The 24,690-nt window shown below is 42.8% G+C and overlaps 1 protein-coding gene across 1 annotated transcript in view; it reads right to left on the minus strand.

The window, feature by feature from the left end:
• Positions 1-24,690, minus strand: part of MFSD6 (major facilitator superfamily domain containing 6) — an 81,656-nt gene that overhangs the window by 24,313 nt on the left and 32,653 nt on the right. The window contains exon 3 of the mRNA XM_061135535.1: positions 3,074-3,171. Coding sequence (XP_060991518.1) covers positions 3,074-3,171 — 98 coding nt within the window. The remainder of the gene's footprint in view (positions 1-3,073; positions 3,172-24,690) is intronic.

Consider the following 24,690-nt stretch of genomic DNA (forward strand, 5'->3'; position numbering starts at 1 on the left):
CTGCCAATTATTACCAGCATGGCCTGAGGAGCCCAACGCTAAGATGATGATAAAGAGCTTCCAGGAGTGTGGGACATAAGGCATACCCCTCCATCAGTGACAAGCAGCCCCAGAAAGGAAGAGAGGAGCAGCCCGAGATACGGGTTCACGCACACCCTGTGTCTCTCCCCTTTGGCTGCTCAGATGGTACTGGTTGTCATGGTGTCTGGGGAACGAGGCAAGGGGTGAAAGGGACGATGAGGAGCCAGCCCTTACCTCTTTTTTTTAAGAAGACCCTCTCGTGTGGCACGGGGGAGGAATGAAAGAGTGGAAGTGCTGTCCTGACCATTAAGGATGAAAGCCATCCCCACCCCCACCCCACCCTCCCCTCCTATGGCTGGGTCTTTGGAAATTGTCAGGGAGCAGTTCCTGTCACAGGGCTACGGGGCATCTGTTGGAATGATGGGCTTGGCCTGTAATTAAATCGTCCCCTGCTTTGTCATCATTTCTTGTCTGACTGCATCGCAACTAGAGCTGCCTACAGCACCAGGCCTTGACAGTCATTTGGACAAGCCTTGCAAATATGGGAGAATCCAACCTGGAAAACAACCCTATTCAGTCAGAAGTGTGTTCCTAAAGCACAGGATTTACTCCACATAGATAATCCACTGTTTTCCGTGGCAGGCACGGGTCAAACAAAGGCAAGGGAGTCTTGGTGTACAGCCAGAACACTCAGGCCTCACTTCCGCTGGGGATGGACCCGTCCCCTCCAGGCTTAGACACAGACAGCCCTGTGGAGCCAGTCCCAGAGCCCTGTTAGACGAGGAGGCTCTCTGTATTTACAGATCCCCGCCTTTTACTTACTTCAGATCAGTAACTAGGTCTCTGCTGGCACAAGGTCAAACAAAATCAAACACAGAGGTATAAACTGCAGCCTGCCATAGGAGGCAAGGGTGACCGCCCAGAGAGGCACGTAAGTACAGTTTATAAAACCAGGTCCTCTTCAGCAGCTGAGGATAAACCCACCGCGCCCCCGCCAGGGTCTCCCACGGGCTCCCAGGGAGGCCAGTCTGCTCTCCACAGGCTGCTTCGGCATGGGGCGCTGCTTTAAGCCAACATATCCACTTCTCTTTAGGTCCCCGGCTGGAGTCCCAATCCCCCTTCAACATCCTGCTCGTCTATGATCTCCTTGGGGAATCTTTTAATAATATCTCCATCCTCCCACTCTCTGCTTCACAAAGCTGATCATTTCCTCTCTGTAGCATCTTCTCTGGTACCTGGCACAGAATCTGGTGGAATTACATAACACACAGGGTAGCAGGTATGTGTTTACATATCTGCCTTCCAGAACAGTCAGCAAGACCTTGAGGGTTAAGTTAATATATTGTTTTTTAATTACATTCCCAGCACCCGGCATCCTGCTTGACTTGTGCTGGCTGTTAAACATGTCTTTGATAAATTAACAGGAAAAAAAGTGTCTTGATTCACAACAGCATTTGTTTTCTTCCCTCTTATAAAATTCTTCTGTTATAAATATCTTCTTTAATCATTTTTTTAAAAAAACTTCTCTCATTAGCTCTATTTTCTTAAGTCACTAATGCAAACCATCTTTTTTCATCTAATTCATATTAAATTAAAAGGAGAGAAAAAAGTATATGCGTGTATTATTATGACAGGTATACCATTTTTTGTTTCTTCTGTTTCTTAGTTAAGGGTCTGTACCTGATATCATACCAATAAATAAAGTAGTTAAATCAGGTGAGCATCCTCCTCGTAGAACAGAGTAGGAATTAGAGGTGGAATTCCTAAGAACTGTGTTGCATATATCTTGTTATCATTGCACATTTCTTCCCTGCATTTCATATTTTGTGCTTTTTCTTATATGACAGAACACTGAGATGTATGCTCCGCCTTAAGACTCTTCAAGAGTTCTCATGATTACGAACAATTTCCTACCATAGACCAAATTTCCATTTTCTATTTTCTATACATTTATAAATAGAATCTGTTTTCATCATTTATACCACTGCATCAGACCTGAGAAAAACATCTTTAAAGTGTGTACATACTTGAATTTCATAATTATCATATGACTATAAATTATGTCACCTTTCAATTAGGATAATTTTTTTTCTTGAAACGATGGCATTTGATGAATGACTTTGCATTTTGTACATTTCATTTAGATATATAATTGTGAATCTTTCATCTTCTATATTATGATAGAGAATTATGTTGATGGAACTGTATTTGCGTCTTCAGGGTTAGGGGAAATGATAACAGCAATCAATAAAGCTAATGAAATTGTATATAGTCACAGATTATTTGGTACAATTAATGATTTAGGAGCCTGGGTGGTCCCAGAAGACCTCAATTCCAATGATGTTTTCCTGAACCTTTATTTTAATCATAATACCAATCACCAAATGGAACAGCCAAGCTGCTAACAGACCTTCTCAGGATACAGTCTGGATTATATAGAGCTAATGAATAGAAATCTTATGTTTTCACCATTCTTAAACCACACAGCAAGAAATTTTTTTCAAAGTTACATGTTGCAGGGAAACAGTCCAGTGAAGCAAAGAGAAGAACTCAGGTCAGGATATTTGAGCAAAGATTTTAAAGGCTCACGGGAAAACAACAGTCTGACTGTAAAGCTTTAGTTACAAATCACTAGCTGTGATCAAAGTAACTGAAGAAATAAAATAATTATGGCAAACATTTTTATCAATTAGTTAATGGACAAAAACACCAAAATCTTTAAAATCTAAATCCTCTTATATTTAAAGCCACCTCTGGATGTGCACACCTAACAACTGCAGGTAAGAGCTTATCACGAGTTCCTCTGGCTTTGTTAAATCACAGGGTGTGGGAAATGATCCAACTGTGTTTGGCTTGCAAACACAGAACACTCAGAGGGACCGAGGAGCCAGCCCCACTGCGGTCACGTCTTCCGTCACAAGCATTTCAAACTCACACAAAACAGTGCGCCTGCCCTTCCTCTGCAGAGTCAGATGCTGAAGGCCACTGAACTTTCACGTAGTCACAACTCAGTCAGGTAGAAAAATAATCCTAACTCCAACTATTAACTTACCTTGAAGAACTTCCATGGGCAGAACAGTCCAGGCGTTTTCCAGGTAGGAAATATAAATATAGCGAGCTGTATTGCAGGCCAGACCAATGTACAGAACCCTTAAAAAAAAAAAAAAGAAAGAAAGAAAGAAAAATGAGGCACTAGTAGAAATATAAAACATGCAAACATCAACTCCTTTTCCCCCTGCCCAAAATATCCCCAGTCCAGCAGATGGCTTTCCAAACTCAGGAGTGGAGAAACTAAAGGACAATTAAATGCAACCATGAACTCTTAAGAAGATTGCTTCTAACATATCTGCTCTCAGCCTTTTCAAAATGCTTGTTAATATAAAAGCGAACATCGCCCTTCCTGAAACTTAATTAGTCACAGAGATGATGCTTTTTTAAGATAGTCTGGGCACATGGCCATCTGTAATGACATTGCTGGCTTCCTTCCAGGTGGCTGTAGGCTAAATACGCCTAGGATTGTAGCCACCTCACCATGATGGGGAAGGACAGGATAAAAATGAGAACATATGAATATGTGGCCTCACTTGCAATTTGTAAGACACCAGGTAGTCTCACAAGGAGACTCTCAAGGTCATTGAAAATGATCCTCCAATGGTGAATAATAAACTATTTGGAAATCAAATACTTTTTTCCTATGAGTTCAATTGATACAAGTTCATTATTTTTAAAAAATCCATGATATCACATGCTTATGAAATTGATAAATGTATATCAGCCTCTAGCTTTCACTCTCACAATCACCACCACCAAAATTACGACTGAAAACAAAATAGACAAAAGCCTAAAGTGGTAAATCCAAGCAGAAGTTTATGATCTCTCTCTTCTGAGCCAGATGGGCTGACTTAGAAGCAAAGGGTGGCTTCTTCTTTCTACAAAACACAGCCTGGGGGGGTTACTTTTCTTGGTTGTTTTCCATTTCTTGGGTAATTTTGCCAAGCTTAATACTTTTCTTGTTTTTAAACCCAAGTGAATGAAAACTGGAAGGTAAAAGAAACAAACCAATCTGACAATCACCAGTTATTTTCCTAATTTTGCTCAACTGTGTTTTTATACTAAAATCATTCCTACAAACAATGTTCTCTTTTTCCAACACTGGATTAAGGAAAGGAAATGCTTGGAGCCATCCAGCTGGTATTAACTGCAAATATGTACAGAAGATGCGGGAAGACAACAAAAGGATTGAGGTGGTGGGTACGGGATAAGAAATGGATATTAGGCATGATTTAGGAGATCTTCAATAATGAAATGGTCTGGGTTATCATAATCTTTGGATTCTGTATTCTTTTTATTTGTATGTTTTGAGGGAAAAAGTATGTCTCAAACCTATTTGATAAAAAGTCAGCTGAACAAACTTGCTATAAATCCATCAACCAGGGCCCTTCTGCTAGGGCCCTTCTGCTAGGAAACAACAAAAAATCCACAGATTAAAATGTAAAGTACACTATACAAACGACAAGTTACACAAATGTTTCCTTTCAGGTTCTAGGGCAGCCCTGATGACATCAGCTTCACCTCACTCATGCTCAGCAAACATGTTCTATAAAGGGCCATATAGTAAACATGCTTTCAGATGTTCTGCAACTACTCAACCCTGCCGTTGTGGCGTGAAAGCAACCATAGACAAAATGTAAATGAATGAGCACGGATGGCTGTGTTCCAGTACAAATTGAATTAGGAATACTGAAATTTAAATTTCATGTCATTTTCAAGTGTTGCAAAATAGAGATTTTTTTTTTTTCCAACCATCTGAAAGGGTAAAAACAATTCTTAGTTCCTGGACCCGACTAAATAGGCAGCAGGCCAGATCTGGCCCTGGGTCACAGCTTGCCAACCTCCGACCTAACTCATTACTTCTTATTAACTTTGTACATCTAGAGCTACTTGGGCAGCTGTTAACAACTAAAGACATCAAGGCCCATGCCACTCTCAATTAGGCTGAACCCAGGCTCTGTGCTTTTGAAAGCTCCCCAGGTTATTCAAATACTGAGTCAAAGATGGAGAACCACTGATCTAGCCCTGTCCAGGCAGCTCCCAGTAATTCTTGCCCATAATCCCATCATGAAATATTGGGCAATACATCTTCCTTGTGTTCTTATTGCCTGTGCGTGGTAAGTTCCTTTAGTCATGTCTGACTCTTTGTGACCCCATGAACTGTAGCCCACCAGGCTCCTCTGTCCATGGGATTCTCCAGGCAAGGATCCTGGAGTGGGTTGCCATTTCCTTCTCCAGGGGATCTTTCTGACCCAGGGATCGAACCCATGTCTTTTATGTCATATTGCCTATCCTGAAGCTTTCTTTTGAGCCCACTTTTGAACCAGTTACCATGACAACCACTATTCAATCTAGGCCGTGGTCCATAGGTCTTGGCTCCAAGTAACCCAGAATCGACTGGCCTAGTTTAAGAGGCAGACTGTGCTATACCTTCAAACCTCTGCCCATGTGGAATTCAGTCACTGGAGTCTGTAACTTTTGGGAGCCTTAGGTCTCAGACTGCCACCAATAAGCCCAGGGGATACAAGTTGATACATCCTTGTTTTCCACATCCTTCTAATCTCACAACTGATAGTCCTTCAGGACCAAACATGTGCCTTAAAGGAAAAACCACAAAGTAAGTATCCAGGGCAAGTTACTCCATGTCTCAGAGCCTCAGTTTCCTCATGTGTCAAGTAGATAGTAACATCAGCTTTGCAGGCTCATTGCAATCATTACAACACAGTGAGTTGCCCTTAATAAGCACTCAGTAAAGGGTATTATTATTACTAGTCTTATTAAAGGAAAGTATCCAAGTATCTGTTTTTCTGATAAAACTTTGATCCCAGAATTCCAAAAGAGAGTGTGGACACGAGCTTTCCTTCCTTACCAACCATTCTGGAGAAGCCAATGGCCTCAAAAAATCATCAAAGGTAAAAGGATAAGCAGAAAGGAAGACAGCATTTTGGTCTATGAAAAGAGAAAGTAGTAGATACATATTTATTGAATAATCATGGAACAGTACGGCAGCACTCTCTCTACCATCTGAATGGGATATTTAAACTGTGACATTATTCACCAACTTATGTGCTGACTGTGTCCCCTCTAAAATGCATACGTTGAAATTCTCAGTCCTAAACCCTAGGATCTCAGAGTGTGGCTGGATATGGAGGAAGGACCTTTAAAGAGGTAATTAAGGTAAGATGATGTAACATCAGGTCAGTCGCTCATTCATGTCGACTCTTTGTGACCCCATGGACTGCATGCAGCATGCCAGGCTTCCCTGTCCATCACCAACTCCCAGAGCTTTCTCAAACTCATGTCCACTGAGTCTGTGATGCCATCCAACCATCTCATCCTCTGTCGTCCCCTTCTCCTCCCACCTTCAATCTTTCCCAGCATCAAGGTCTTTTCAAATGAGTCAGTTCATCCCATCAGGTGGCCAAAGTATTGGAGTTTCAGCTTCAACATCAGTCCTTCCAATGACCACCCAGGACTGATCTCCTTTAGGATGGACTGGTTGGATCTCCTTGCAGTCCAAGGGACTCTCAAGAGTCTTCCCCAACACCACAGTTCAAAAGCATCAATTCTTCGGCGCTCAGCTTTATAGTCCAACTCTCACATCCATACATGACCACTGGAAAAACCATAGTTTTGACTACACAGACCTTTGTTGGCAACGTAGTGTCTCTACTTTTTAATATGCTGTCTAGGTTGGTCATAACTTTCCTTCCAAGTAGCAAGCATCTTTTAATTTCATAGTTGCAGTCACCATCTGCAGTGATTTTAAAGCCCCCCAAAATAAAGTCTCTCACTGTTTCCATTGTTTCCCCATCTATTTGCCATGAAGTGATGTGACATGGGTGGGCCCTAATCCCACATGACTGGTGTCCTGATAAGATTAGGGTAGCGACAGACACAGAGGGAAGACCAGGTGAAGACAGTGGATGATAAGCCAAGGAAAGAAGTCCTCAGAAGACATACATCCTGCCAACACCTTGACCTTGGACTTTAAGCCTCCAAAACTGTGAGGAAATAAAATTTCTGTTTTGTGGGATGATAGCTCTAGCAAATGAATACATGTACACTCATGGAATTAAGAACTTGCTAATAAAAAGGAATCTATAATGTTTTACTAAATCATCTTCTGGACAACCAAATTCATTATACTGCATATAGAGCACATGTTTGAGGTCCAAAAATTTTCCTGAGCATTAAGAGGTCTGGAAATACAGAAGAAGAGTCTGAAAAATGCCTCTCAGTGAGATATGGAGACCTACCAAACACCTATAGTGAAACAGCTCAGAAACAATATCACTGCTTTCCTGTTTCACAGTAGGAAGTCAGTAAGTATAAAATAGACAAGAAATAAAGACAATTTTAGAACTGGTGGCATGGATAATTTATCTATAAAGAACACAGTTGGTAAGGTGCAAATGATTCAGCAGAAAATACCACACCATGGAAAACTCAACTCACATGTCAAACTCCTTGATTCAATATTTGAGCAAAATATAATGGTGGGAGAAAAGTACTCTTGAGATTCTAATTTCTTACAAAACCACAACCCACAGTATTAACAAGATAAGTTGATTGGTGATTATCTTATAATAAAACTGGTACTTTTTCCCCCCCAGAAAGACAGTATTCAAGATACAGATATAAATAATTGTGAGTCATCCTGCAATTCCTAACACAGTTGTGGGTTAATTATGATGCCCTACTTTTGTAATTCAAACCATCTATAACATGGCTGAATGCCCCCTGAGAACATTTCTAAACCACAGAGAACATGAACTTTGCTGAATAAACATTAACTGAGGTACCACTCTGTGCTATACACTATGCTGGACTAAAGGGGAATTTTAAAAAATGAAGTGAAATTCGGGATTTCCCTAGTGGTCCATGACTAACACTCCACGCTCGCAACTCAGGGAGCCCAAGTTCAATCCCTGGTCAGGGAACTAGGTCCCCCATTGCTGCAATGAAAAGATCCTACATGCTGCAACAAAGGCCGATGGTCCTTCATGCCATTACTAAGGCCCAGAGCAGACGAATAAGTGAATAAAAATAAACATTTAAAAAGTGTTTCTTAAAAAATGGAGAAATCCTTCAAGCCTTCAAGTAACTTAGTCTAGTGGGGAGACAGACACAGAGGTAAGTTAAGTTAAATACAATACTCCAGGAGGTCTGCCCATAGTCTGCTGACTATGACAAAGGAGAGGTTCCAAGACACCTGCTGCTGCTGCTGCTAAGTCGCGTCAGTCGTGTCCGACTCTGTGCGACCCCATAGCAGCCCACCAGGCTCCCCGTCCCTGGGATTCTCCAGGCAAGAACACTGCAGTGGGTTGCCATTTCCTTCTCCAATGCATGAAAGTGAGAAGGGAAAGTGAAGCCGCTCGGTCGTGTCCGACTCTTAGTGACCCCATGGACTGCAGCCTGCCAGGCTCCTCTGTCCATGGGATTTTCCAGGCAAGAGTACTGGAGTGGGGTGCCATTGCCTTCTCCACAAGGTACCTGGGTTAGAAGCAAATGGACAAAGAGGGAGGGATGAGCATCACGGGCAGAGGGAATAGTGGAAGGTTAACCATGAAACCCCAAGCATGTGTAGGTAGAGAGGGTGTTTGAAAGATATAAGAAGGATCAAAGTCTCAGGATTTATGAAGAGATGAGTGAACCTCTCCAGTCCAGATCCACTCTGGAAATTATCCTCTGTTCCAGAGACAACACAGGTTAGGAGCAGCAGAGAAAGACTGAAGTAGGATTATGCAAAAATGCTCTCAAATGAATGAGACAAAAGAGCAATACCACAGGGAGAGAACCCATTCTCAGCTGAGTGAGTAACTGGCAACAAGCATGCTGCCAGGCCTCTAATGGAGAAACAGAAAAGTTTCTCAAAAAAGAAAAACCATAGGATGGGACTTTCCTGTTGGTCCAGTGGTTAAGAGTCTACCTGCCAATGCAGAGGACACAGGTTCGATCCCTGGTCCAGGAAGATCCTATAAGCCATGGAGCAACTAAGCCCAAGCACTACAGTTACTCAGCCCACACAGTCTACGGCCTGTGCTCTGCCACAAGAGAAGCTGCTACGATGAGAAGCCTGCGCACTGCAACCAGAGACAGCCCAAGTGTAGCAACGAAGACCCAGCGCAACCAAAAAAAAATAATAATAATTTTTTTTTTTAATTTTAAAGAACACTGGATGAAAACAAAATACCCTGTGTAAAGATGTTCTTTATCAACCAGACATGAAGTATTTGCAGATGCCGACTGAACATGAGCTCAACCGGTGGTTCAAGTCCTTGCACAAAGACACAGTGTTCCAACGCACACAAGTGTTGCTCCAGGACTGGAACAAACTGATTCAGAAAGTAACATTTTGACAGGTTACAGACCTCTAGGACAATGTCCTTAGCTACACCTGGCTGGAGTTTCATAGGAATACCAATTCCTAATGGGGAAGAAGTGGTCATAAGTACCAGACACTTGGAGTACTATCTGTGGTTTGCCTCATACATGAATCAGCTTAGGTTTTCTGAATGATGAACAGTATATGGGCTCACCCTCAGGCTGGGTTCCATTATTCCCAGGTTGTTCTTTTATGGTCTATATAAACTTGTCAGAAAAACAAACAAACAAATTCCTTCAGATACCATGACAGATGTCTTTCTAGAGCAGGCAGACACCAGCTGCTAATTAAAGTCAGCATTCAGTGTAAACAGTGAATGAAGAATGAAGCTTATTTCCAGTATAATTACCAGTTCATACTGACAACCTTATAGTAAGATGATGCTCCTGACTGTCAGCTTTAAAAGGCAGGAAGATATATACACAGACTTTTTAGAAGACAACTAGAATAGAAGATTTAAGCCCTGAAGAGTTAAATTTTAGTTCGAGAATTCCTGTTTTCTCATATCCATCCCCCTCCTCCCATCCAGCCTCCAGGATGTACCCTCACTGTGGGCGTCCTTGTAGGCCTTCTCGCTCCTGTCTAGCAGAAAAAGGCTTCCCTGTCACTGTCTGCAGGCTCGTGTCCTGCCTCCCCTTTCTTTTCCCATACCCAGGGCCGGCTGGTTTGCATGGATCCTAGCTGGCATTCCTGGGAATTCCCACCCGAGCCACCATCATGGGACACTTCTCATGCCCCAGTGGAAGCAAAAACAAGCAGACAGAGAGTGAAGGTGTGGCCGAGAGTCAGGGAGCTGAGCAACATGCGGCAGGTGCGGCCTCACCTCATGCCCGGGCTCACCCAGAAGTGGCGAGCCAGTGACACGCCTCTTCCTCCTTCCAAGACTCGACGTTGGGCACTAGTATCTGTGACTGTGAGAGTCTGATCCTTGAAAGGGCTCATCTCTTCTAAGAAACCGTCTCACATGTCCCCAGGTATAACTGATCCTGTCTCACCCTGTTCTGTTAGACTCTTTGTTTCCATTTGGCTGCTCATCACAGTCTACAAGTGCTGCACACAGAAGCCTGAGAGTTCCTGGGAGGCAAGGACTGGGTCGTCTTCATCTTGTTCTCAAAAGGAGCCCCTCTGCTTAAGCGTTCTGTGAACTATAGTAATTTAATAAAATCTATGTAAATGGATAAAACCTGAGGACAAAAAGCAGCACTATTCTCGTGAAAACAGTATTTCTCGATGGGCCACTTTCATTTTGGATGGCATAATTTTCTATCATACAGGACACCCCCATTCACTGGGGGATGTTCAGGATCCTGGCTCTTGGGCACTAAATGTCAATCTCTGGAAAACTAAAGTGCTCTCCCCTCCACCCCTGACACACATACACTTCTAAAAACCTCCTTTTGGGAACTATTAGAAAGATCTCTGAAACAAAGGCCTCCTGGTCACTGTGTTGTAATGTTGACTGTGTGTCTCCATATTCAAGTTATATTAGTACATAAACAAATCTAGAAGACACAGATACTAAAACATGACCGATGGCTATCTTAGAGATTTGTGATCATAGATCATTCACTGTCTAAGGAGTGCATTTCTGTAGATTTTGAGTTTGTATCGTGGGTTATGTACTTTTTGATAATCATATAAAAAATTAAGATTTAAAAGATGGGAAAAACTATAAAATTAGGCATGGGAAAGCAACCATTAAAAATCTAGGTTAAAATAACAGAAAGGCTAGTAGTACTATTCCATATTCAGACTGTTTTTAAAGTATCTTTACATCTGTGCTCCACACTAAAGAAACCAAAACCAATGGAAATCATAAACCCAATAATAGAATCATTTTCAAGGAAAAGGTTTGGCCCTACATCCAAAGATTAGCAAATGTTTTTATATTTTTGAGTTTTAAAATGCTTAAGTTGTGAATATATCACATTTCATCAATAATCCACCAGCCACTAACCACTTGATGTTGTCACCTAAAGCAAGCTAAAAGTCACTCATTTCAGTCTCTCAGTCATGTCCGACTCTGCGACCCCATGGACTGCCAGGCCAAGCACGCCAGGCCGCCTTGTCCATCACCAACTCCCAGAGTTTACTCAGACTCATGTCCATTGAGTCGGTGATGCCATCCAACCATTTCATCCTCTGTCGTCCCCTTCTCCTCCTGCCCTCAATCTTTCCCAGCATCAGGGTCTTTTCAAATGAGTCAGCTCTTCACATCAGGTGGCCAAAGTATTGGAGTTTCAGCTTCAACATCAGTCCTTCCAATGAATATTCAGGACTTATTTCCTTTAGGATGGACTGGTTGAATCTCCTTATAGCCCAAGGGACTCTCAAGAATATTCCCCAACACGACAGTTCAAAAGTATCAAATCTTCTGCACTCAACTTTCTTTATAGTCCAACTCTCACATCCATACATGACCACTGGAAAAACCATAGCTTTGACTAGGTGGATTTCTGTTGGGAAAGTAATGTCTCTGCTTTTTAATATGCTGTCTAGGTTGGTCATAACTTTTCTTCCAAGGAGCAAGCATCTTTTAATTTCATGGCTGCAATCACCATCTGCAGTGATTTGGGAGCCCCCCCAAAAAAAGGCTCTCACTGTTTCTATTGTTTCCCCATCTATTTGCCATGAAGCGATGGGACCAGATGCCATGATCTTAGTTTTCTGAATGTTGAGCTTTAAGCCAACTTTTTCACTCTCCTCTTTCACTTTCATCAAGAGGCTCTTTAGTTCTTCTTCACTTTCTGCCGGAACAGTGGTGTCATCTGCATATCTGAGGTTATTGATATTTCTCCTGGCAATCTTGATTCATCTTGTGCTTCATCCAGCCCAGCATTTCTCATGATGTACTCTGCACATAAGTTAAATAAACATGGTGACAATATACAGCCTTGACGTACTCCTTTCCTGATTTGGAACCAGTCTATTGTTCCATGTCCAGTTCTAACTGTTGCTTCCTGACCTGCATACAGATTTCTCAAGAGGCAGGTCAGGTGGTCTGGTATTCCCATCTCTTTCAGAATTTTCCACAGTTTGTTGTGATCCACACAATCAAAGGCTTTGGCATAGTCAATAAAGCAGAAGTAGATGTTTTTATGGAACTCTCTTGCTTTCTCAATGATCCAATGGATGTTGGCAATTTGATCTCTGGTACCTCTGCCTTTTCTAAAACCAGCTTGAACATCTGGAAGTTCATGGTTCATGTGCTGTTGAAGCCTGGGTTGGAGAATTTTGAGCATTACTTTGCTAGCGTGTGAGAAGAGTGCAATTGTGCAGTAGTTTGAGTGTTCTTTGGCATTGCCTTTCTTTGGGATTGGAATGAAAACAGACCTTTTCCAGTCCTGTGGCCACTGCAGATTTTCTAAATTTGCTGGCATATTGAGTGCAGCACTTTCACAGCATCATCTTTCAGGATTTGAAATAGTTCAACTGGAATTCCATCACCTCCACTAGCTTTGTTTGTAGTGATGCTTCCTAAGGCCCACTTGACTTCACATTCCAGGATCTGGCTCTAGGTGAGTGATCATACCATCGTGGTTATCTGGGTCATGAAGATCTTTTTTGTATAGTTCTTCTGTGTATTCTTGCCACCTTTTCTTAATATCTTCTGCTTCTGTTATTGAGCCCATCTTTGCATGAAATATTCCCTTGGTATCTCTAATTTTCTTGAAGAGATCTCTAGTCTTTCCCATTCTACTGTTTTCCTCTATTTCTTTGCATTGTTCACTAAGGAAGGCTTTCTTATCTCTCCTTGCTATTCTTTGGAACTGCTGAATAGCAAATACAGCATTCTAACCCTCACGTCAGAGGAAGAGAGTTACATACACATGTGTACACTTACATGTGAAGAGAATATCTCTGGAAGAAGATGCTAGCCCTCATGTCACTGATGGGCTCCAGTGGACAGGGTAGGGGGGCCTCCAGTGGACAGGGTAGGAGGGCTGAGGGGCTGTCCCAAGGGTGGGAGAGACGTCACTGGTTATCTTTCAGTGCTCTTGTATATATGTGTGGTCGGCCATTCAGTCAAGTCTGACTCTTTGCAATTGCATGGACTATAGCCCGCCAGGCTTCTCTGTCTATAGGATTTTCCAAGCAAGAATACTGGAGTGGGTTCCTATTTCCTTCCCCAGGGGATCTTCCTGACCCAGGGATCAAACCTGCATCTCTTTCATCTCCTGCATTGGCAGGCAGATTCTTTACCACTAGCACCACCTGGGAAGCCCCTTGTATATATCTCCTTTCTCAAAGAATAGAGATCAATTCGGAGAAGGCAATGGCAACCCACTCCAGTACTCTTGCCTGGAAAAATCCCATGGGCAGAGGAGCCTGGTGGGCTGCAGTCCATGGGGTTGCGAAGAGTCGGACACGACTGAAGCGACTTAGCAGCAGCAGCAGCAGCAGCGATCAATTACTACATTTCATGTAGCAGTAAACATTGTATGATGTCTGACCCATGGTCCTCCTGCCAGAAGGAATCATTATCTAGATTCCTATTTTGGTTTAAAAACAACACAACATCCTGGAAGAATGGACACATGTATATGTACAGCTGAGTCTCTCCCGTGTTCACCTGATACTATCACAAGATTGTTAATCGGCTATACTGCAACAGAAAATAAAACGTCTAAATTAAAAAACAATACAACATCCTAACAATTAATATTCAATATTACTTCCTTATTTGAATCTATTATGAGATTGGGTATAAGTCCAATAGTCATACAAATAGTTAAGAAAGGCACATGAAATACTCAGTATTGCCATGATTGGTTCCTTCTGGACAAAGAAAATTGGCATTCTGTAGAGATAAACTTAAGAAAGTATTCATTTGCTTCAAGAACCACCTGGATCATCTGAAAGTATTATATGTAATACGATAGGAAACTCTGAATCAAAACTGCTAACAAAAAAGTTTCTATTACAAAGCTTCCTTTTTCAGTAGCCTTTATGACACAGTGCTCTGCCTAGCTCTCTGTCCTCTAGCCACATGAATTCCCAAGGGACCCACTGGGCCACTGTCCCCACCCATTCCTACCTGTGCCCTGACGTCCTACTCCTCCTTCAGAGCTCACTCAGCTTCTTACATGTGATCATAGTATCATGTGCTTCTCCTCATAACCCTTTTCTGAGTTGTAACTCTACACTGACAACTTAACTGTATGCTCCATGCAGGGTGATGTCTATTTAATATTATGTTGACTTAGATTTATCCACTGTGCTTGACACATAGGACACACTCAATAAATACTCATCGACTAGTGGGAAAATATCAATACTTTAAATAGAACATCACACAACAAATATTTATTGAATAGTCTGTGCCAAATGCCAGGTATATGGCAGTGAACAAGGTATAAATGTAAGCTATGCACAAACTATCCTTGTAATTATGTGTATATGTAGGCACCTATTGGGCTTCTCTGCTTGGCTCAGATTAAAGAATCCACCTGCAATGTAGGAGACCTGGGTTCAATCCCTGGATTGGGAAGATCCCCTGGAGAAGGGAATGGCTACCCACTCCTGTATTCTTGCCTGGAGAATCCCATGGACAGAGGAGCCTGGCAGGCCACAGTCTTTGGGGTTGCAAAAGAGTGTGTCTGACTCTTTTGCAACACAGGCACCCATTATATTGGTAATTATATATGCACACTTGTAATTATATACATATGTATAATATAATAAGATACTTGATCATGGTATAGGAATAAGTGATGGGTATGTGGGTAGAGAATGCAGGAGATCCAAGAGACATGGGTTCTATCCCTGGGTCCAGAAGATCTCCTGGAAAAGGAAGGCAACCTACTCCAGTATTCTTGCCTGCAAAATCCCATGGGCAGAGGAGCCTGGTGGGCTACAGTCTACAGGGTCGCAAAGAATCGGACATGACTGAATGACTGAGCATGTGTGTACTTAGTCAAAGGCTGAAGGCCTTTTTCTCTTCATGTGAAAGAATAAACTGTCTTATAAAAGAGGCCTACAACTAGGATGACTAAAACAATGGATGTCCACATCTGGCAGTATTTTAGATCAATGTTAACAGGCTACGCTTGAAGATAAATATCCAGTCATTTATGAACAAACAACAGTTCACTGAATAGTTGACTGCAGTTTGTATTTTGGGGGGGCACCCTGGAGTAGTATTCAGTGGGCCCTCAGCATATGTGCACAAGCAGATAACAAGGCTCTGGGCCCCACAGGCCTATCTCACCAGGGTGAGAATGAGCATACAAGCCACAAGGCTCAAAGGGTCAGTCAGTGGTGCTGCCACGCCAACCACAGCACAGCCAAACGGATCACCAGCGGGGACTCTGGAAGACGCCAACCTTCTATCGTCAAGTGTAGCTGGCCACTAGCCAGCTACATCTTTGTAGAGCACAGTATAAGACTCATACCATATGTCCGAAGAGTAAGTTGGGGGGGGGAAGAAAATCCATTTAGTTGTATATGTTTTCTACAGCTACTAATATTTCCTTCTATTTTCTCTGCTAGAAAAAGAAAAGGTAAAAGTGAGGTCTTAGTCTCTGCTGGTCGTAAGTCATTCTTTATTTGCCGCTTTTGAATCTTCCTTCTCCAAATGACCAGCAAGCTAAGCTGAGAGAATGATAGTGGAAACCATCAGCCAGGTCACGGTGCTGCTTCCTGGCCATCTGTACATTTCTCCATTGCTCTTTCAGTTTTTATCAATCTACTTTTTCTCAGCTTGTGTATATCTCTAGGTAGAAAAATAAGGACGTTTAGTGCTCGCTTCGGCAGCACATATACTAGAAAAATAAGGACGTTTAAAATAAAATAGAAAAAACAAAAACAAAATAGACCCCTGATTAATGGAGTCCAACCAGCTGAAAGATACAATATGCTGTTCTGTTGTTATACTTTGCATTTGGGTAAAAATCACATGACCAAATAAACATACATATACATACACCTATATATACATCCACACACACCACGATTCTGTTTAAAAATTTTCCGTAAGATGGCCTGAGGTATACATAAAATACAAACTTTGTAATTTCCAGACAAGAACCGCTGACATCTGTCATAGCAATTAATTTGAAAAAGGCCTCAGGAGTTTTAGTTGACCCTATGCTGTAAACAAGTCCATCAAAATTCAGGCTGAAGGAATATCATGACCAAACCAAAAGGACATAATAATCCTACTGTTCTTGACTTTGGCCAGACCACAGCAGGAAGTGGTTACAATTAGGAGATCACTGACAAAAAAGAAAAAAAAGGAGTCTGAGTGAGGGGGAAGATAAAAAGAGGAGAGTCTAGGATAAGATGTTCTGTGGAAAATCCCTGAGGGAACTAGAGAAGCAAAGCTGTAGGAGGGACATTCAGATACATGAAGGGCTTTTCTGCTGAACAGGGAGTGGGCTGTGTGAGCCCAAAGTCATACCTGTGAGCAGTCAGCAAAATAGGCATGTTGTTTCAGCTGCTAAGCAGAAACTAAGGGAATGCAGCACTTTGTCCTTTCAGCTGGATTTGACCCTGGGAAGATGTGGACCTGCCTGGGACCGCCGGTATAAGCCCAGAATATACCCAATAGGAGACAGCTCGTAGGAGACACAGGCTCTGATCACACCTCTGAGACCCAGTTAAAGCCACACCTAAGGCCATCTGCTGGACTGTTCAGTTAAACAATACACTCCTTGTTTTGCTTAAGGTACCCTGGGTAAGGTTTTCTGCCACCTCAAGTGAAAGAGTCCTAAGTGAGCCAAGATCTTAGCTGCCTTGTGAGGTAGCAAGTTCACATCACTAGAAGGGTCCAAACAAAGGCTAAGTAACCATCAGCAGGGGTTAGGGGGAGAGAGCCCAACTGGGCTGAAGCTAGGCCCCAGTGACTGTACTGGGGCTACCATAACAAATGGCGTCCCGGGTGGTACAGTGGGGAAGAATTCACCTGCCGATGCAGGAGATGACGGAGACGTGGGTTTGATCCTTGGCTCAAGGAGATCCTCTGGAGGAGGAAATGGCAACCCACTCCAGTATTCTCGCCTGGAAAATCCCAGGGACAAAGGAGCCTGGTGGGCTACAGGCCATGGGGTCACAAAGAATCAGACACAACTTAGCGACTAAGCAAAGGACACCATGACAAATACCACAGACTGGGCAGCATAAACAACAGAATCTATTTTCTTCTAATTCTGGAGGCTCTACGTCTAAGATCAAGGTGTTGGCAGGATCCGGGTCTTCTGGGGCCTCTCTCTGTGGCTGGTAGGTGACACACCCTCTCCCTGTGTGCTCACACGGCTTCCTCTGCACGTGTCTGGGCCCGAATCTCCTCTTCTCAAAGGGTGTCAGTCATATTCCATTAGGGGCCACCCTAATCAGTAGGCTCAGTTGTGCAGTCGTGTCCGACTCTTTGCGACCCCATGGACTGCAGCACACCAGGCCTCCCTACCCATCACCAACTCCTGGAGTCCACCCAAACTCATGTCCATCGAGTCGATGATGCCATCCAAACATCTCATCCTCTGTTGTCCCCTTCTCTTCTTGCCCTCAATCTTTCCTAGCATCAGGGGCTTTTCAAATGAATCAGCTCTTCACATCAGGTGGCCAAAGTATTGGAGTTTCAGCTTCAGCATCAGTCCTTTCAATGAATATTCAGGACTTATCTCCTCTAGGATGGACTGGTTGGATCTCTGTGCTGTCCAAGGGACTCTCAAGAGTCTTCTCCAACACCACAGCTCAAAAGCATCAATTCTTCAGCACTCAGCTTTCTTCACAGTCCAACTCTCACATCCATACATGACCACTGGAAAAACCATAGCCTTGACTAGAGGGACCTTTATTGGCAAAGTAATGTCTCTGCTTTTTAATATGCTATCTAAGTTGGTCATAACTTTCCTTCCAAGGAGTAAGCGTCTTTTAATTTCATGGCTGCAATCACCATCTCCAGTGATTTGGGAGCCCAGAAAAATAAAGTCAGCCACTGTTTCCCCATCTATTTCCCATGAAGTGATGGGACGAGATGCCATGATCTTAGTTTTCTGAATGTTGAGCTTTAAGTCAACTTTTTCACTCTCCTCTTTCACTTTCATCAAGAGGCTTTTTAGTTCCTCTTCACTTTCTGCCATAAGGGTGATGTCATCTGCATATCTGAGGTTATTGATTTCTCCTGGCAATCTTGATTCATCTTGTGCTTCATCCAGCCCAGCATTTCTCAAGATGTACGCTGCATATAAGTTAAATAAACATGGTGACAATATACAGCCTTGATTTACTCCTTTTCCTATTTGGAACCAGTCTGTTTTTCCATGTCCAGTCCTAACTGTTGCTTCCTGACCTGCATACAGATTTCTCAAGAGGCAGGTCAGGTGGTCTGGTATTCCCATCTCTTTCAGAATTTTCCACAGTTTGTGATCCACACAGTCAAAGGCTTTGGCATAGTCAATAAAGCAGAAATAGATATTTTTCTGGAACTCTCTTGCTTTTTCGATGACCCAATGGATGTTGGCAATTTGACCTCCGGTTCCTCTGCCTTTTCTAAAACCAGCTTGAACATCTGGAAGTTCACGGTTCACGTATTGCTGACATCTGGCTTGGAGAATTCTGAGCATTACTTTGCTAGTGTGAAATGAGTGCCATTGTGCAGTAGTTTGAGCGTTCTTTGGCATTGCCTTTCTTTGGGATTGGAATGAAAACAGAACTTTTCCAGTCCTGTGGCCACTGCTGAGTTTTCCAGATTTGCTGACATATTGAGTGCAGCAGTTTCACAGCATCATCTTTTAGGATTTGAAATAGCTCAACTGGTAGTCCATCACCTCCCCTAGCTTTGTTCATAGTGATGCTTCCTAGGGCCCACTTGACTTCACATTCCAGGATGTCTGGCTCTAGGTGAGTGATCACACCATCGTGATTATCTGGGTCATGAAGATCTTTCTTGTACAGTTCTTCTGTATATTCTTCCCACCTCTTCTTAATATCTTCTGCTTCTGTTATGTCCATACCATTTCTGTCCTTTATTGAGCCCATCTTTGCATGAAATGTTCCCTTGGTATCTCTAATTTTCTTGAAGAGATCTCTAGTCTTTCCCTAATAGCCTCACTTTAATTTACCTCTCTGAAGGCCACATCTCCTAATGCAGTCACATTCTGGAGTACCGGGGATTAGGACTTTAACAGGTAAATTCTCAAGGGACACAATTCAGCTCACAATAATGACCTCTAAGCCTACTTACAACTCCAACATGAAACAAAGTTGAGTAAAAAGTGCTAGTTTGTTTTACTCAAAAGCCATCTAGGACTCCCCTGGTGGTGCCATGATTAAGAATCTGCCTGCCAATGCAGGGGACCCAGTTTTGATCCCTGCTCCAGAAGACCTCACATATCCTGGGGCAATTAAGCCCATGCACCATAACTGCTGAAGCCCAAGAACCCTAGAGCCTGTGCTCCACAACGAGAAGTCACTGCATTGAGGAGCCCACGCATTGCAACTAGAGGGGACCCCCCGCTCCTCGCAACTAGAGAAAGCCTGCACATAACAACAAAGACCCAGAGCAGCTAAACAGAAAAAATATATACACTTGGCAAGTGTGATTGTAAAAAAAAAAAGCCATCCGCTCTGTGGACGAGAAATAGAGCCTGTGAAACCAGTGGCAGCTTCTCTGGGCCTCTAAGGTCAAAGTGAGTCTGCATCCTTAGAGGAGGACTGTTAGCATTTTGTACAACCCAATCTGACTGTATTGACTCATTTATGTTATCTAGGGCATTGCTATTTACTCTTCCAGAGGGTGATGTAAAATGAAAGGCTTTGACAAACAGTGCTAATTAACACATTTTCACAAGGGGCAGTGCAACAGGGCACCTGCTGCACCTGGGCTGAAGTGGTGGCATCCAGGGCACAGGCAACAGGAAGGGGACTTTTCTCAGGAATGGCCATAACTGCCTGGGTCATACTACAGGCATTTTGAAAAGATCAAATAAGCATGTTAAGAAAAATGCAAAATATTGCGCAAATGTGTAAACTGCCATTAGATACAATGCACATATTTCAGCAAGAGCAGCCAAGTCTTTTACAAATTCCATCTGAGCCAGCACACGGAGGGAGAAATGTTTAAGGTTTAGGATTTTAACATCCATTCAAGTCAGCTGGTGCTGGAGAAAGAAAACTCTCTATACAGATCCCAGTGACTGCTATCATAAATCACCTCCCCCATCACTGACTAGATGGTCTGTTGCCATGGCATGGCCTGGATGAGCTGGCATGAATGGCTGTGTACACTTCTGACTTATCAGCAAAAACCATGAAAGCCTAAGTCCCTGGTGGGGTGGCCAGGGAGGAGTGAGATCTGACGCTGGTTTTTCACATAGAGAAACCAAGCAAAGTGAAAAATTAGATCATCAGCATCAACAAAGACACAACATCAAATCCAACCCCCTTGTTTCACAGAGACAAGGAAATAGAAGTCCAGAGAGGCAGAACAGGGCCGCCATTAGGAGGCCAGTGGAAGGTCAAGGGCCCTTTGCTCTGTGGCTCTGTAGGCCGGTAACAAAGTGCTCTGTTCCTACTGCAAGGCCCCTGCATGAAGTCAAACCCATACACGGGCTTGAAGAAACACCTCTGAACTGGATTCAGGAAGTTGGGTGTATGTTTGATTTAGGTTGACTTTAGAAGATGGTTAAGATTTTAAACTTTGATGCATCAGTAGGCATGAGGGAAAAGGAAAGTAGAAAAACAAATGCCACTCAACAGCTGCCCAATATCCTGATTCACAAAAGAAAATTTCACCCAGAAATAAAATTTCGGGTTCCTAGATGGAATGGATCAAAAGACCCTTTTTACTGAGGCAGAACCAGAGACCTCAAGTATCAGTGCTGTGGTAGGACATAGGGTGAACCAGAATTTCTGCCTCCACCCACAGGCTGGAAAAGGGCTGCCTCAAGCAAGCAGACCTAGAAATCAAATAATCAGAAGTTGGCTGTATGGTTTGGGTTGGGTAAGGAGCAGAAGGGATTGCCCCGGCGGCTCAGCAGGAAAGACTCCACCTGCAACGCGGGAGACACAGGTTCCATCCCTAGGTTGGGCAGATCCCCTGGAGGAAGAAACGGCGAGCCACTCCAGTATTCTTGCCTGGAGAATCCCAAGGACAGAGGAGCTTGGCGGGCTATGGCCCATGGAATCACAGAGTCAAACATGACTGAGCAACTAAGCATGCACACACATACAAATTATAAAGCCTACAACAATATCATTTAGATTTATTTCTAGTGGTGATCTAGAAATTGGAAATGGAAACAATGATTTTCTGATTTAGCCTAATTAGGAAACAGCATAAAAGTGTTCCCCTATAAAAACTACAAGAAACTTCTTTGTGGAATAAAGTATATTACAGCTATTAGTAGCATTCCAGAGGTAAGGTAATAAAAAGCAATCCTACACTCGGGCATTTGTGTTCAAAAACAATAATAATAGATTTGTTTGCTGGTCTAGTCTTGGTTTGTTTTCCTTCACAGTTTAATCACACCTAATAGATAAACACTAGGCACAGAAAATAACCCGTAAGCCATTAGGCCATTTGGGGCATCATATGCACTCTGGTATTGCGTTTCTCCAGGCAGAAATGAGGGGCCACAGTCCTAAGGGTGAATGGAGACTCACTCTAGAATGAAGTCCTTGAGTTATGAGTTAATAACACCAAAAGAGCATTAAAGATATAGCTACAACTTCATGTTCTGACTTTAGAATATAATTTTCTTCCCCTTCTTAGAAGCACTGAACTTGTCACTTCCCAAATGTCCTCTTCCATGGCACAGCGTCCAGAAGTAACACTGATAGCAACATGTTTCTTGTTTGAGGTAGGTGATTGCCCAAAACAGATTTACTAGCTGAAGGGAAGGGAGGAGAGTGGAGGAGGAGGATGGTTACAGAAACCACGGGATGAAGTTAGCTGTTCTAGCTATGTGCCAAGGTTTCCCACAAACATCTCTAGCTTCATTCTCTCTCCCAAGATTTAGAGTCATAAATACAACTTCCCAGTGGGCATCTTTCTCATCTGATAGGACCTCCACAAGTCCCACACTTCAGAACTGACACCCCTTCCCTGGGTTTCCTTGCTTGGTGAGTGGTACCACCACCCTTTTGGTGTCCAATTCACAAGGTAACTCTTCTCTCTCACTCCACCTACACTAGGCCCTGCCCCCCCAAAACTCTTGATTTCACTTGCTTTACTCTTTTCCAACTCCCAGTGTCTCAGGTACCTAAGTGAACAAGTCTGTAACACCTAGTATCTTCCTTTTATGTTATGGTCATCCACCCCCTACCAGAAAGTGAACTCCATGAGAGAGGAACCTTATCTGTCTTGTTCATCACTGTACTCCTAGAATAGAACCTGGTCATTTAATAAAGATGTCTTTAAAGAAATACTGAAAGAACATAATATTTAATTGTGAATTAACTCTGTTAATGATGTATGATACCTAGTCATGTATGATAGCTAGTCATCATACATACATTTCTGTATGATACCTAGTCATCATTAAAAAACAGTTTTGTCACTTATATTCAGTGAGAATTGGTTTAATCACATTACTCTCTTCCTAACACTTCTTGGGGGTAGTTAATCTGGAGGAATGACAATTTCACTGGGGGTAAAAAAAAGATAATTTGAGAGAATGGGGTATTTTAGAGGAATGGAGATCTTACCAGGAAGACAGAAGAGGGTGGTTGGGACAGGTGAAAAGTGGTACCAGACATGGGTCACTCAGAGCAGTCCAAGATGTGAGGCTGGACTGCATAAAGGGACAAAATACTTGCCAATCTAAGACGGTGCCTATGAATCTACAAGGTAGCTGAGAACACAGGCTTTGGAGTCTGCGTGGTTGGTTTGAATTCTACCTCTGCTAGTTACTAGCTGTATGACTGTGGGCAACTTACCTTAGCACCTTGAACTTCCCCTCCCTAAGATGGACATAGCAATGCCTAACTCACAAGGCTATTACAAGGATAAATGGGGCTTGAAGATAAAGCATTTCACACAATGCCTTGGAGAGCACTTGGATGTAGTAAGTGCTGAAATGACAGTGTTAACAACTATTATTTTCTCAATATTATACTATAATTATAATTTTTGTTAAGTTTGGAGGTTTCTTAATTTAAAATTTTTATTTTTTAATAAAATTTAAATTTTTTAATTTTTATTAAAATTTTTTTTTGCTATTCTGCAATTCTATTGCTATTCTGCAATTTTGAATTTGCTGAAAAAAAAAAAACAATTTTATCTGGGATTGGTGGAAGGCACAACATCAACAAAGGTCATGCATGAGTCACCAGCTTGTGACTCAAGCAAGAAAGGACAACTCATTATTTATCTGAAACTCAGGGAACAAAGTAAAATGGGACTTCTCTAAAGTAGGGCAGAATAAACAATGATAAATGCTCCACCCAGAGAAGTGTTGCAGGAAGGGGACCCCTTCCAAGACCTGAGAGTGAGTTCTTGTCTAACATTCAGAAATGAACTGTCCGGAAACAAATGGTCCAAGGAGACACAGTTGACAAACCATAAAACCCGAGACGGTGAGTCACTCAGCAGAGTCCTCCTGGGTTCCTTTAACCTGCTGCTCTCCACCCTTCCCAATAAAGTCTCACGCTCTGTCAGCTGTGTGTCCCCTTGGACAATATATTTCCAAGTGTTGGGGTCCCCCTTCCTGCAATAGAAGTGTTTTAAAGAAACATCAAGGCAGACATCTGTTCATGTCACCTCTTGCTCAAACTCACCAATGACTTCCCATTTCTCTTAGGAAAACACACGCTCTCTCAGTGGGACCTGGAGCCCTCGCACAAGCCCTGCCCACCTTGCTGACTTTTATCACTCCTCACTCCTCGTTCAGGCGATGCACACTTGTGGTTCCCTCATCTTCCCTGGGTGGCTTCTGTGCAAATGCCACTCTGCTCAGATGTCTCTTCCTTAGACAAAGCCTCTCTGTCAGCTCAAGCGGAAATAGTCGCCTCTTCTCAGTCGCTCTGGGAACCTGCGTCCTGCATGAATTTTGCCACGTCGTCATTCATCATGATCAGAAATGAGATAATCTGTGCACTGTTCACTGTCTACCCCAATAGAAGGCTCACCCTACGAGGACTGGCCTTTGTCTATCTCATCACACATTCCAAATATCCCCAAGACCTACAAAAGTGCCTGTCACCTAGGGCATGTTTAAGAAATACGTGTTGAAGGAGTGAATTAATAACAGGAATAACACCACCTGTTGTTTACAGCTGAGCACTTA

Source organism: Dama dama, chromosome 33 (genome assembly GCF_033118175.1).
Source record: "Dama dama isolate Ldn47 chromosome 33, ASM3311817v1, whole genome shotgun sequence".
NCBI lineage: Eukaryota > Metazoa > Chordata > Mammalia > Artiodactyla > Cervidae > Dama > Dama dama.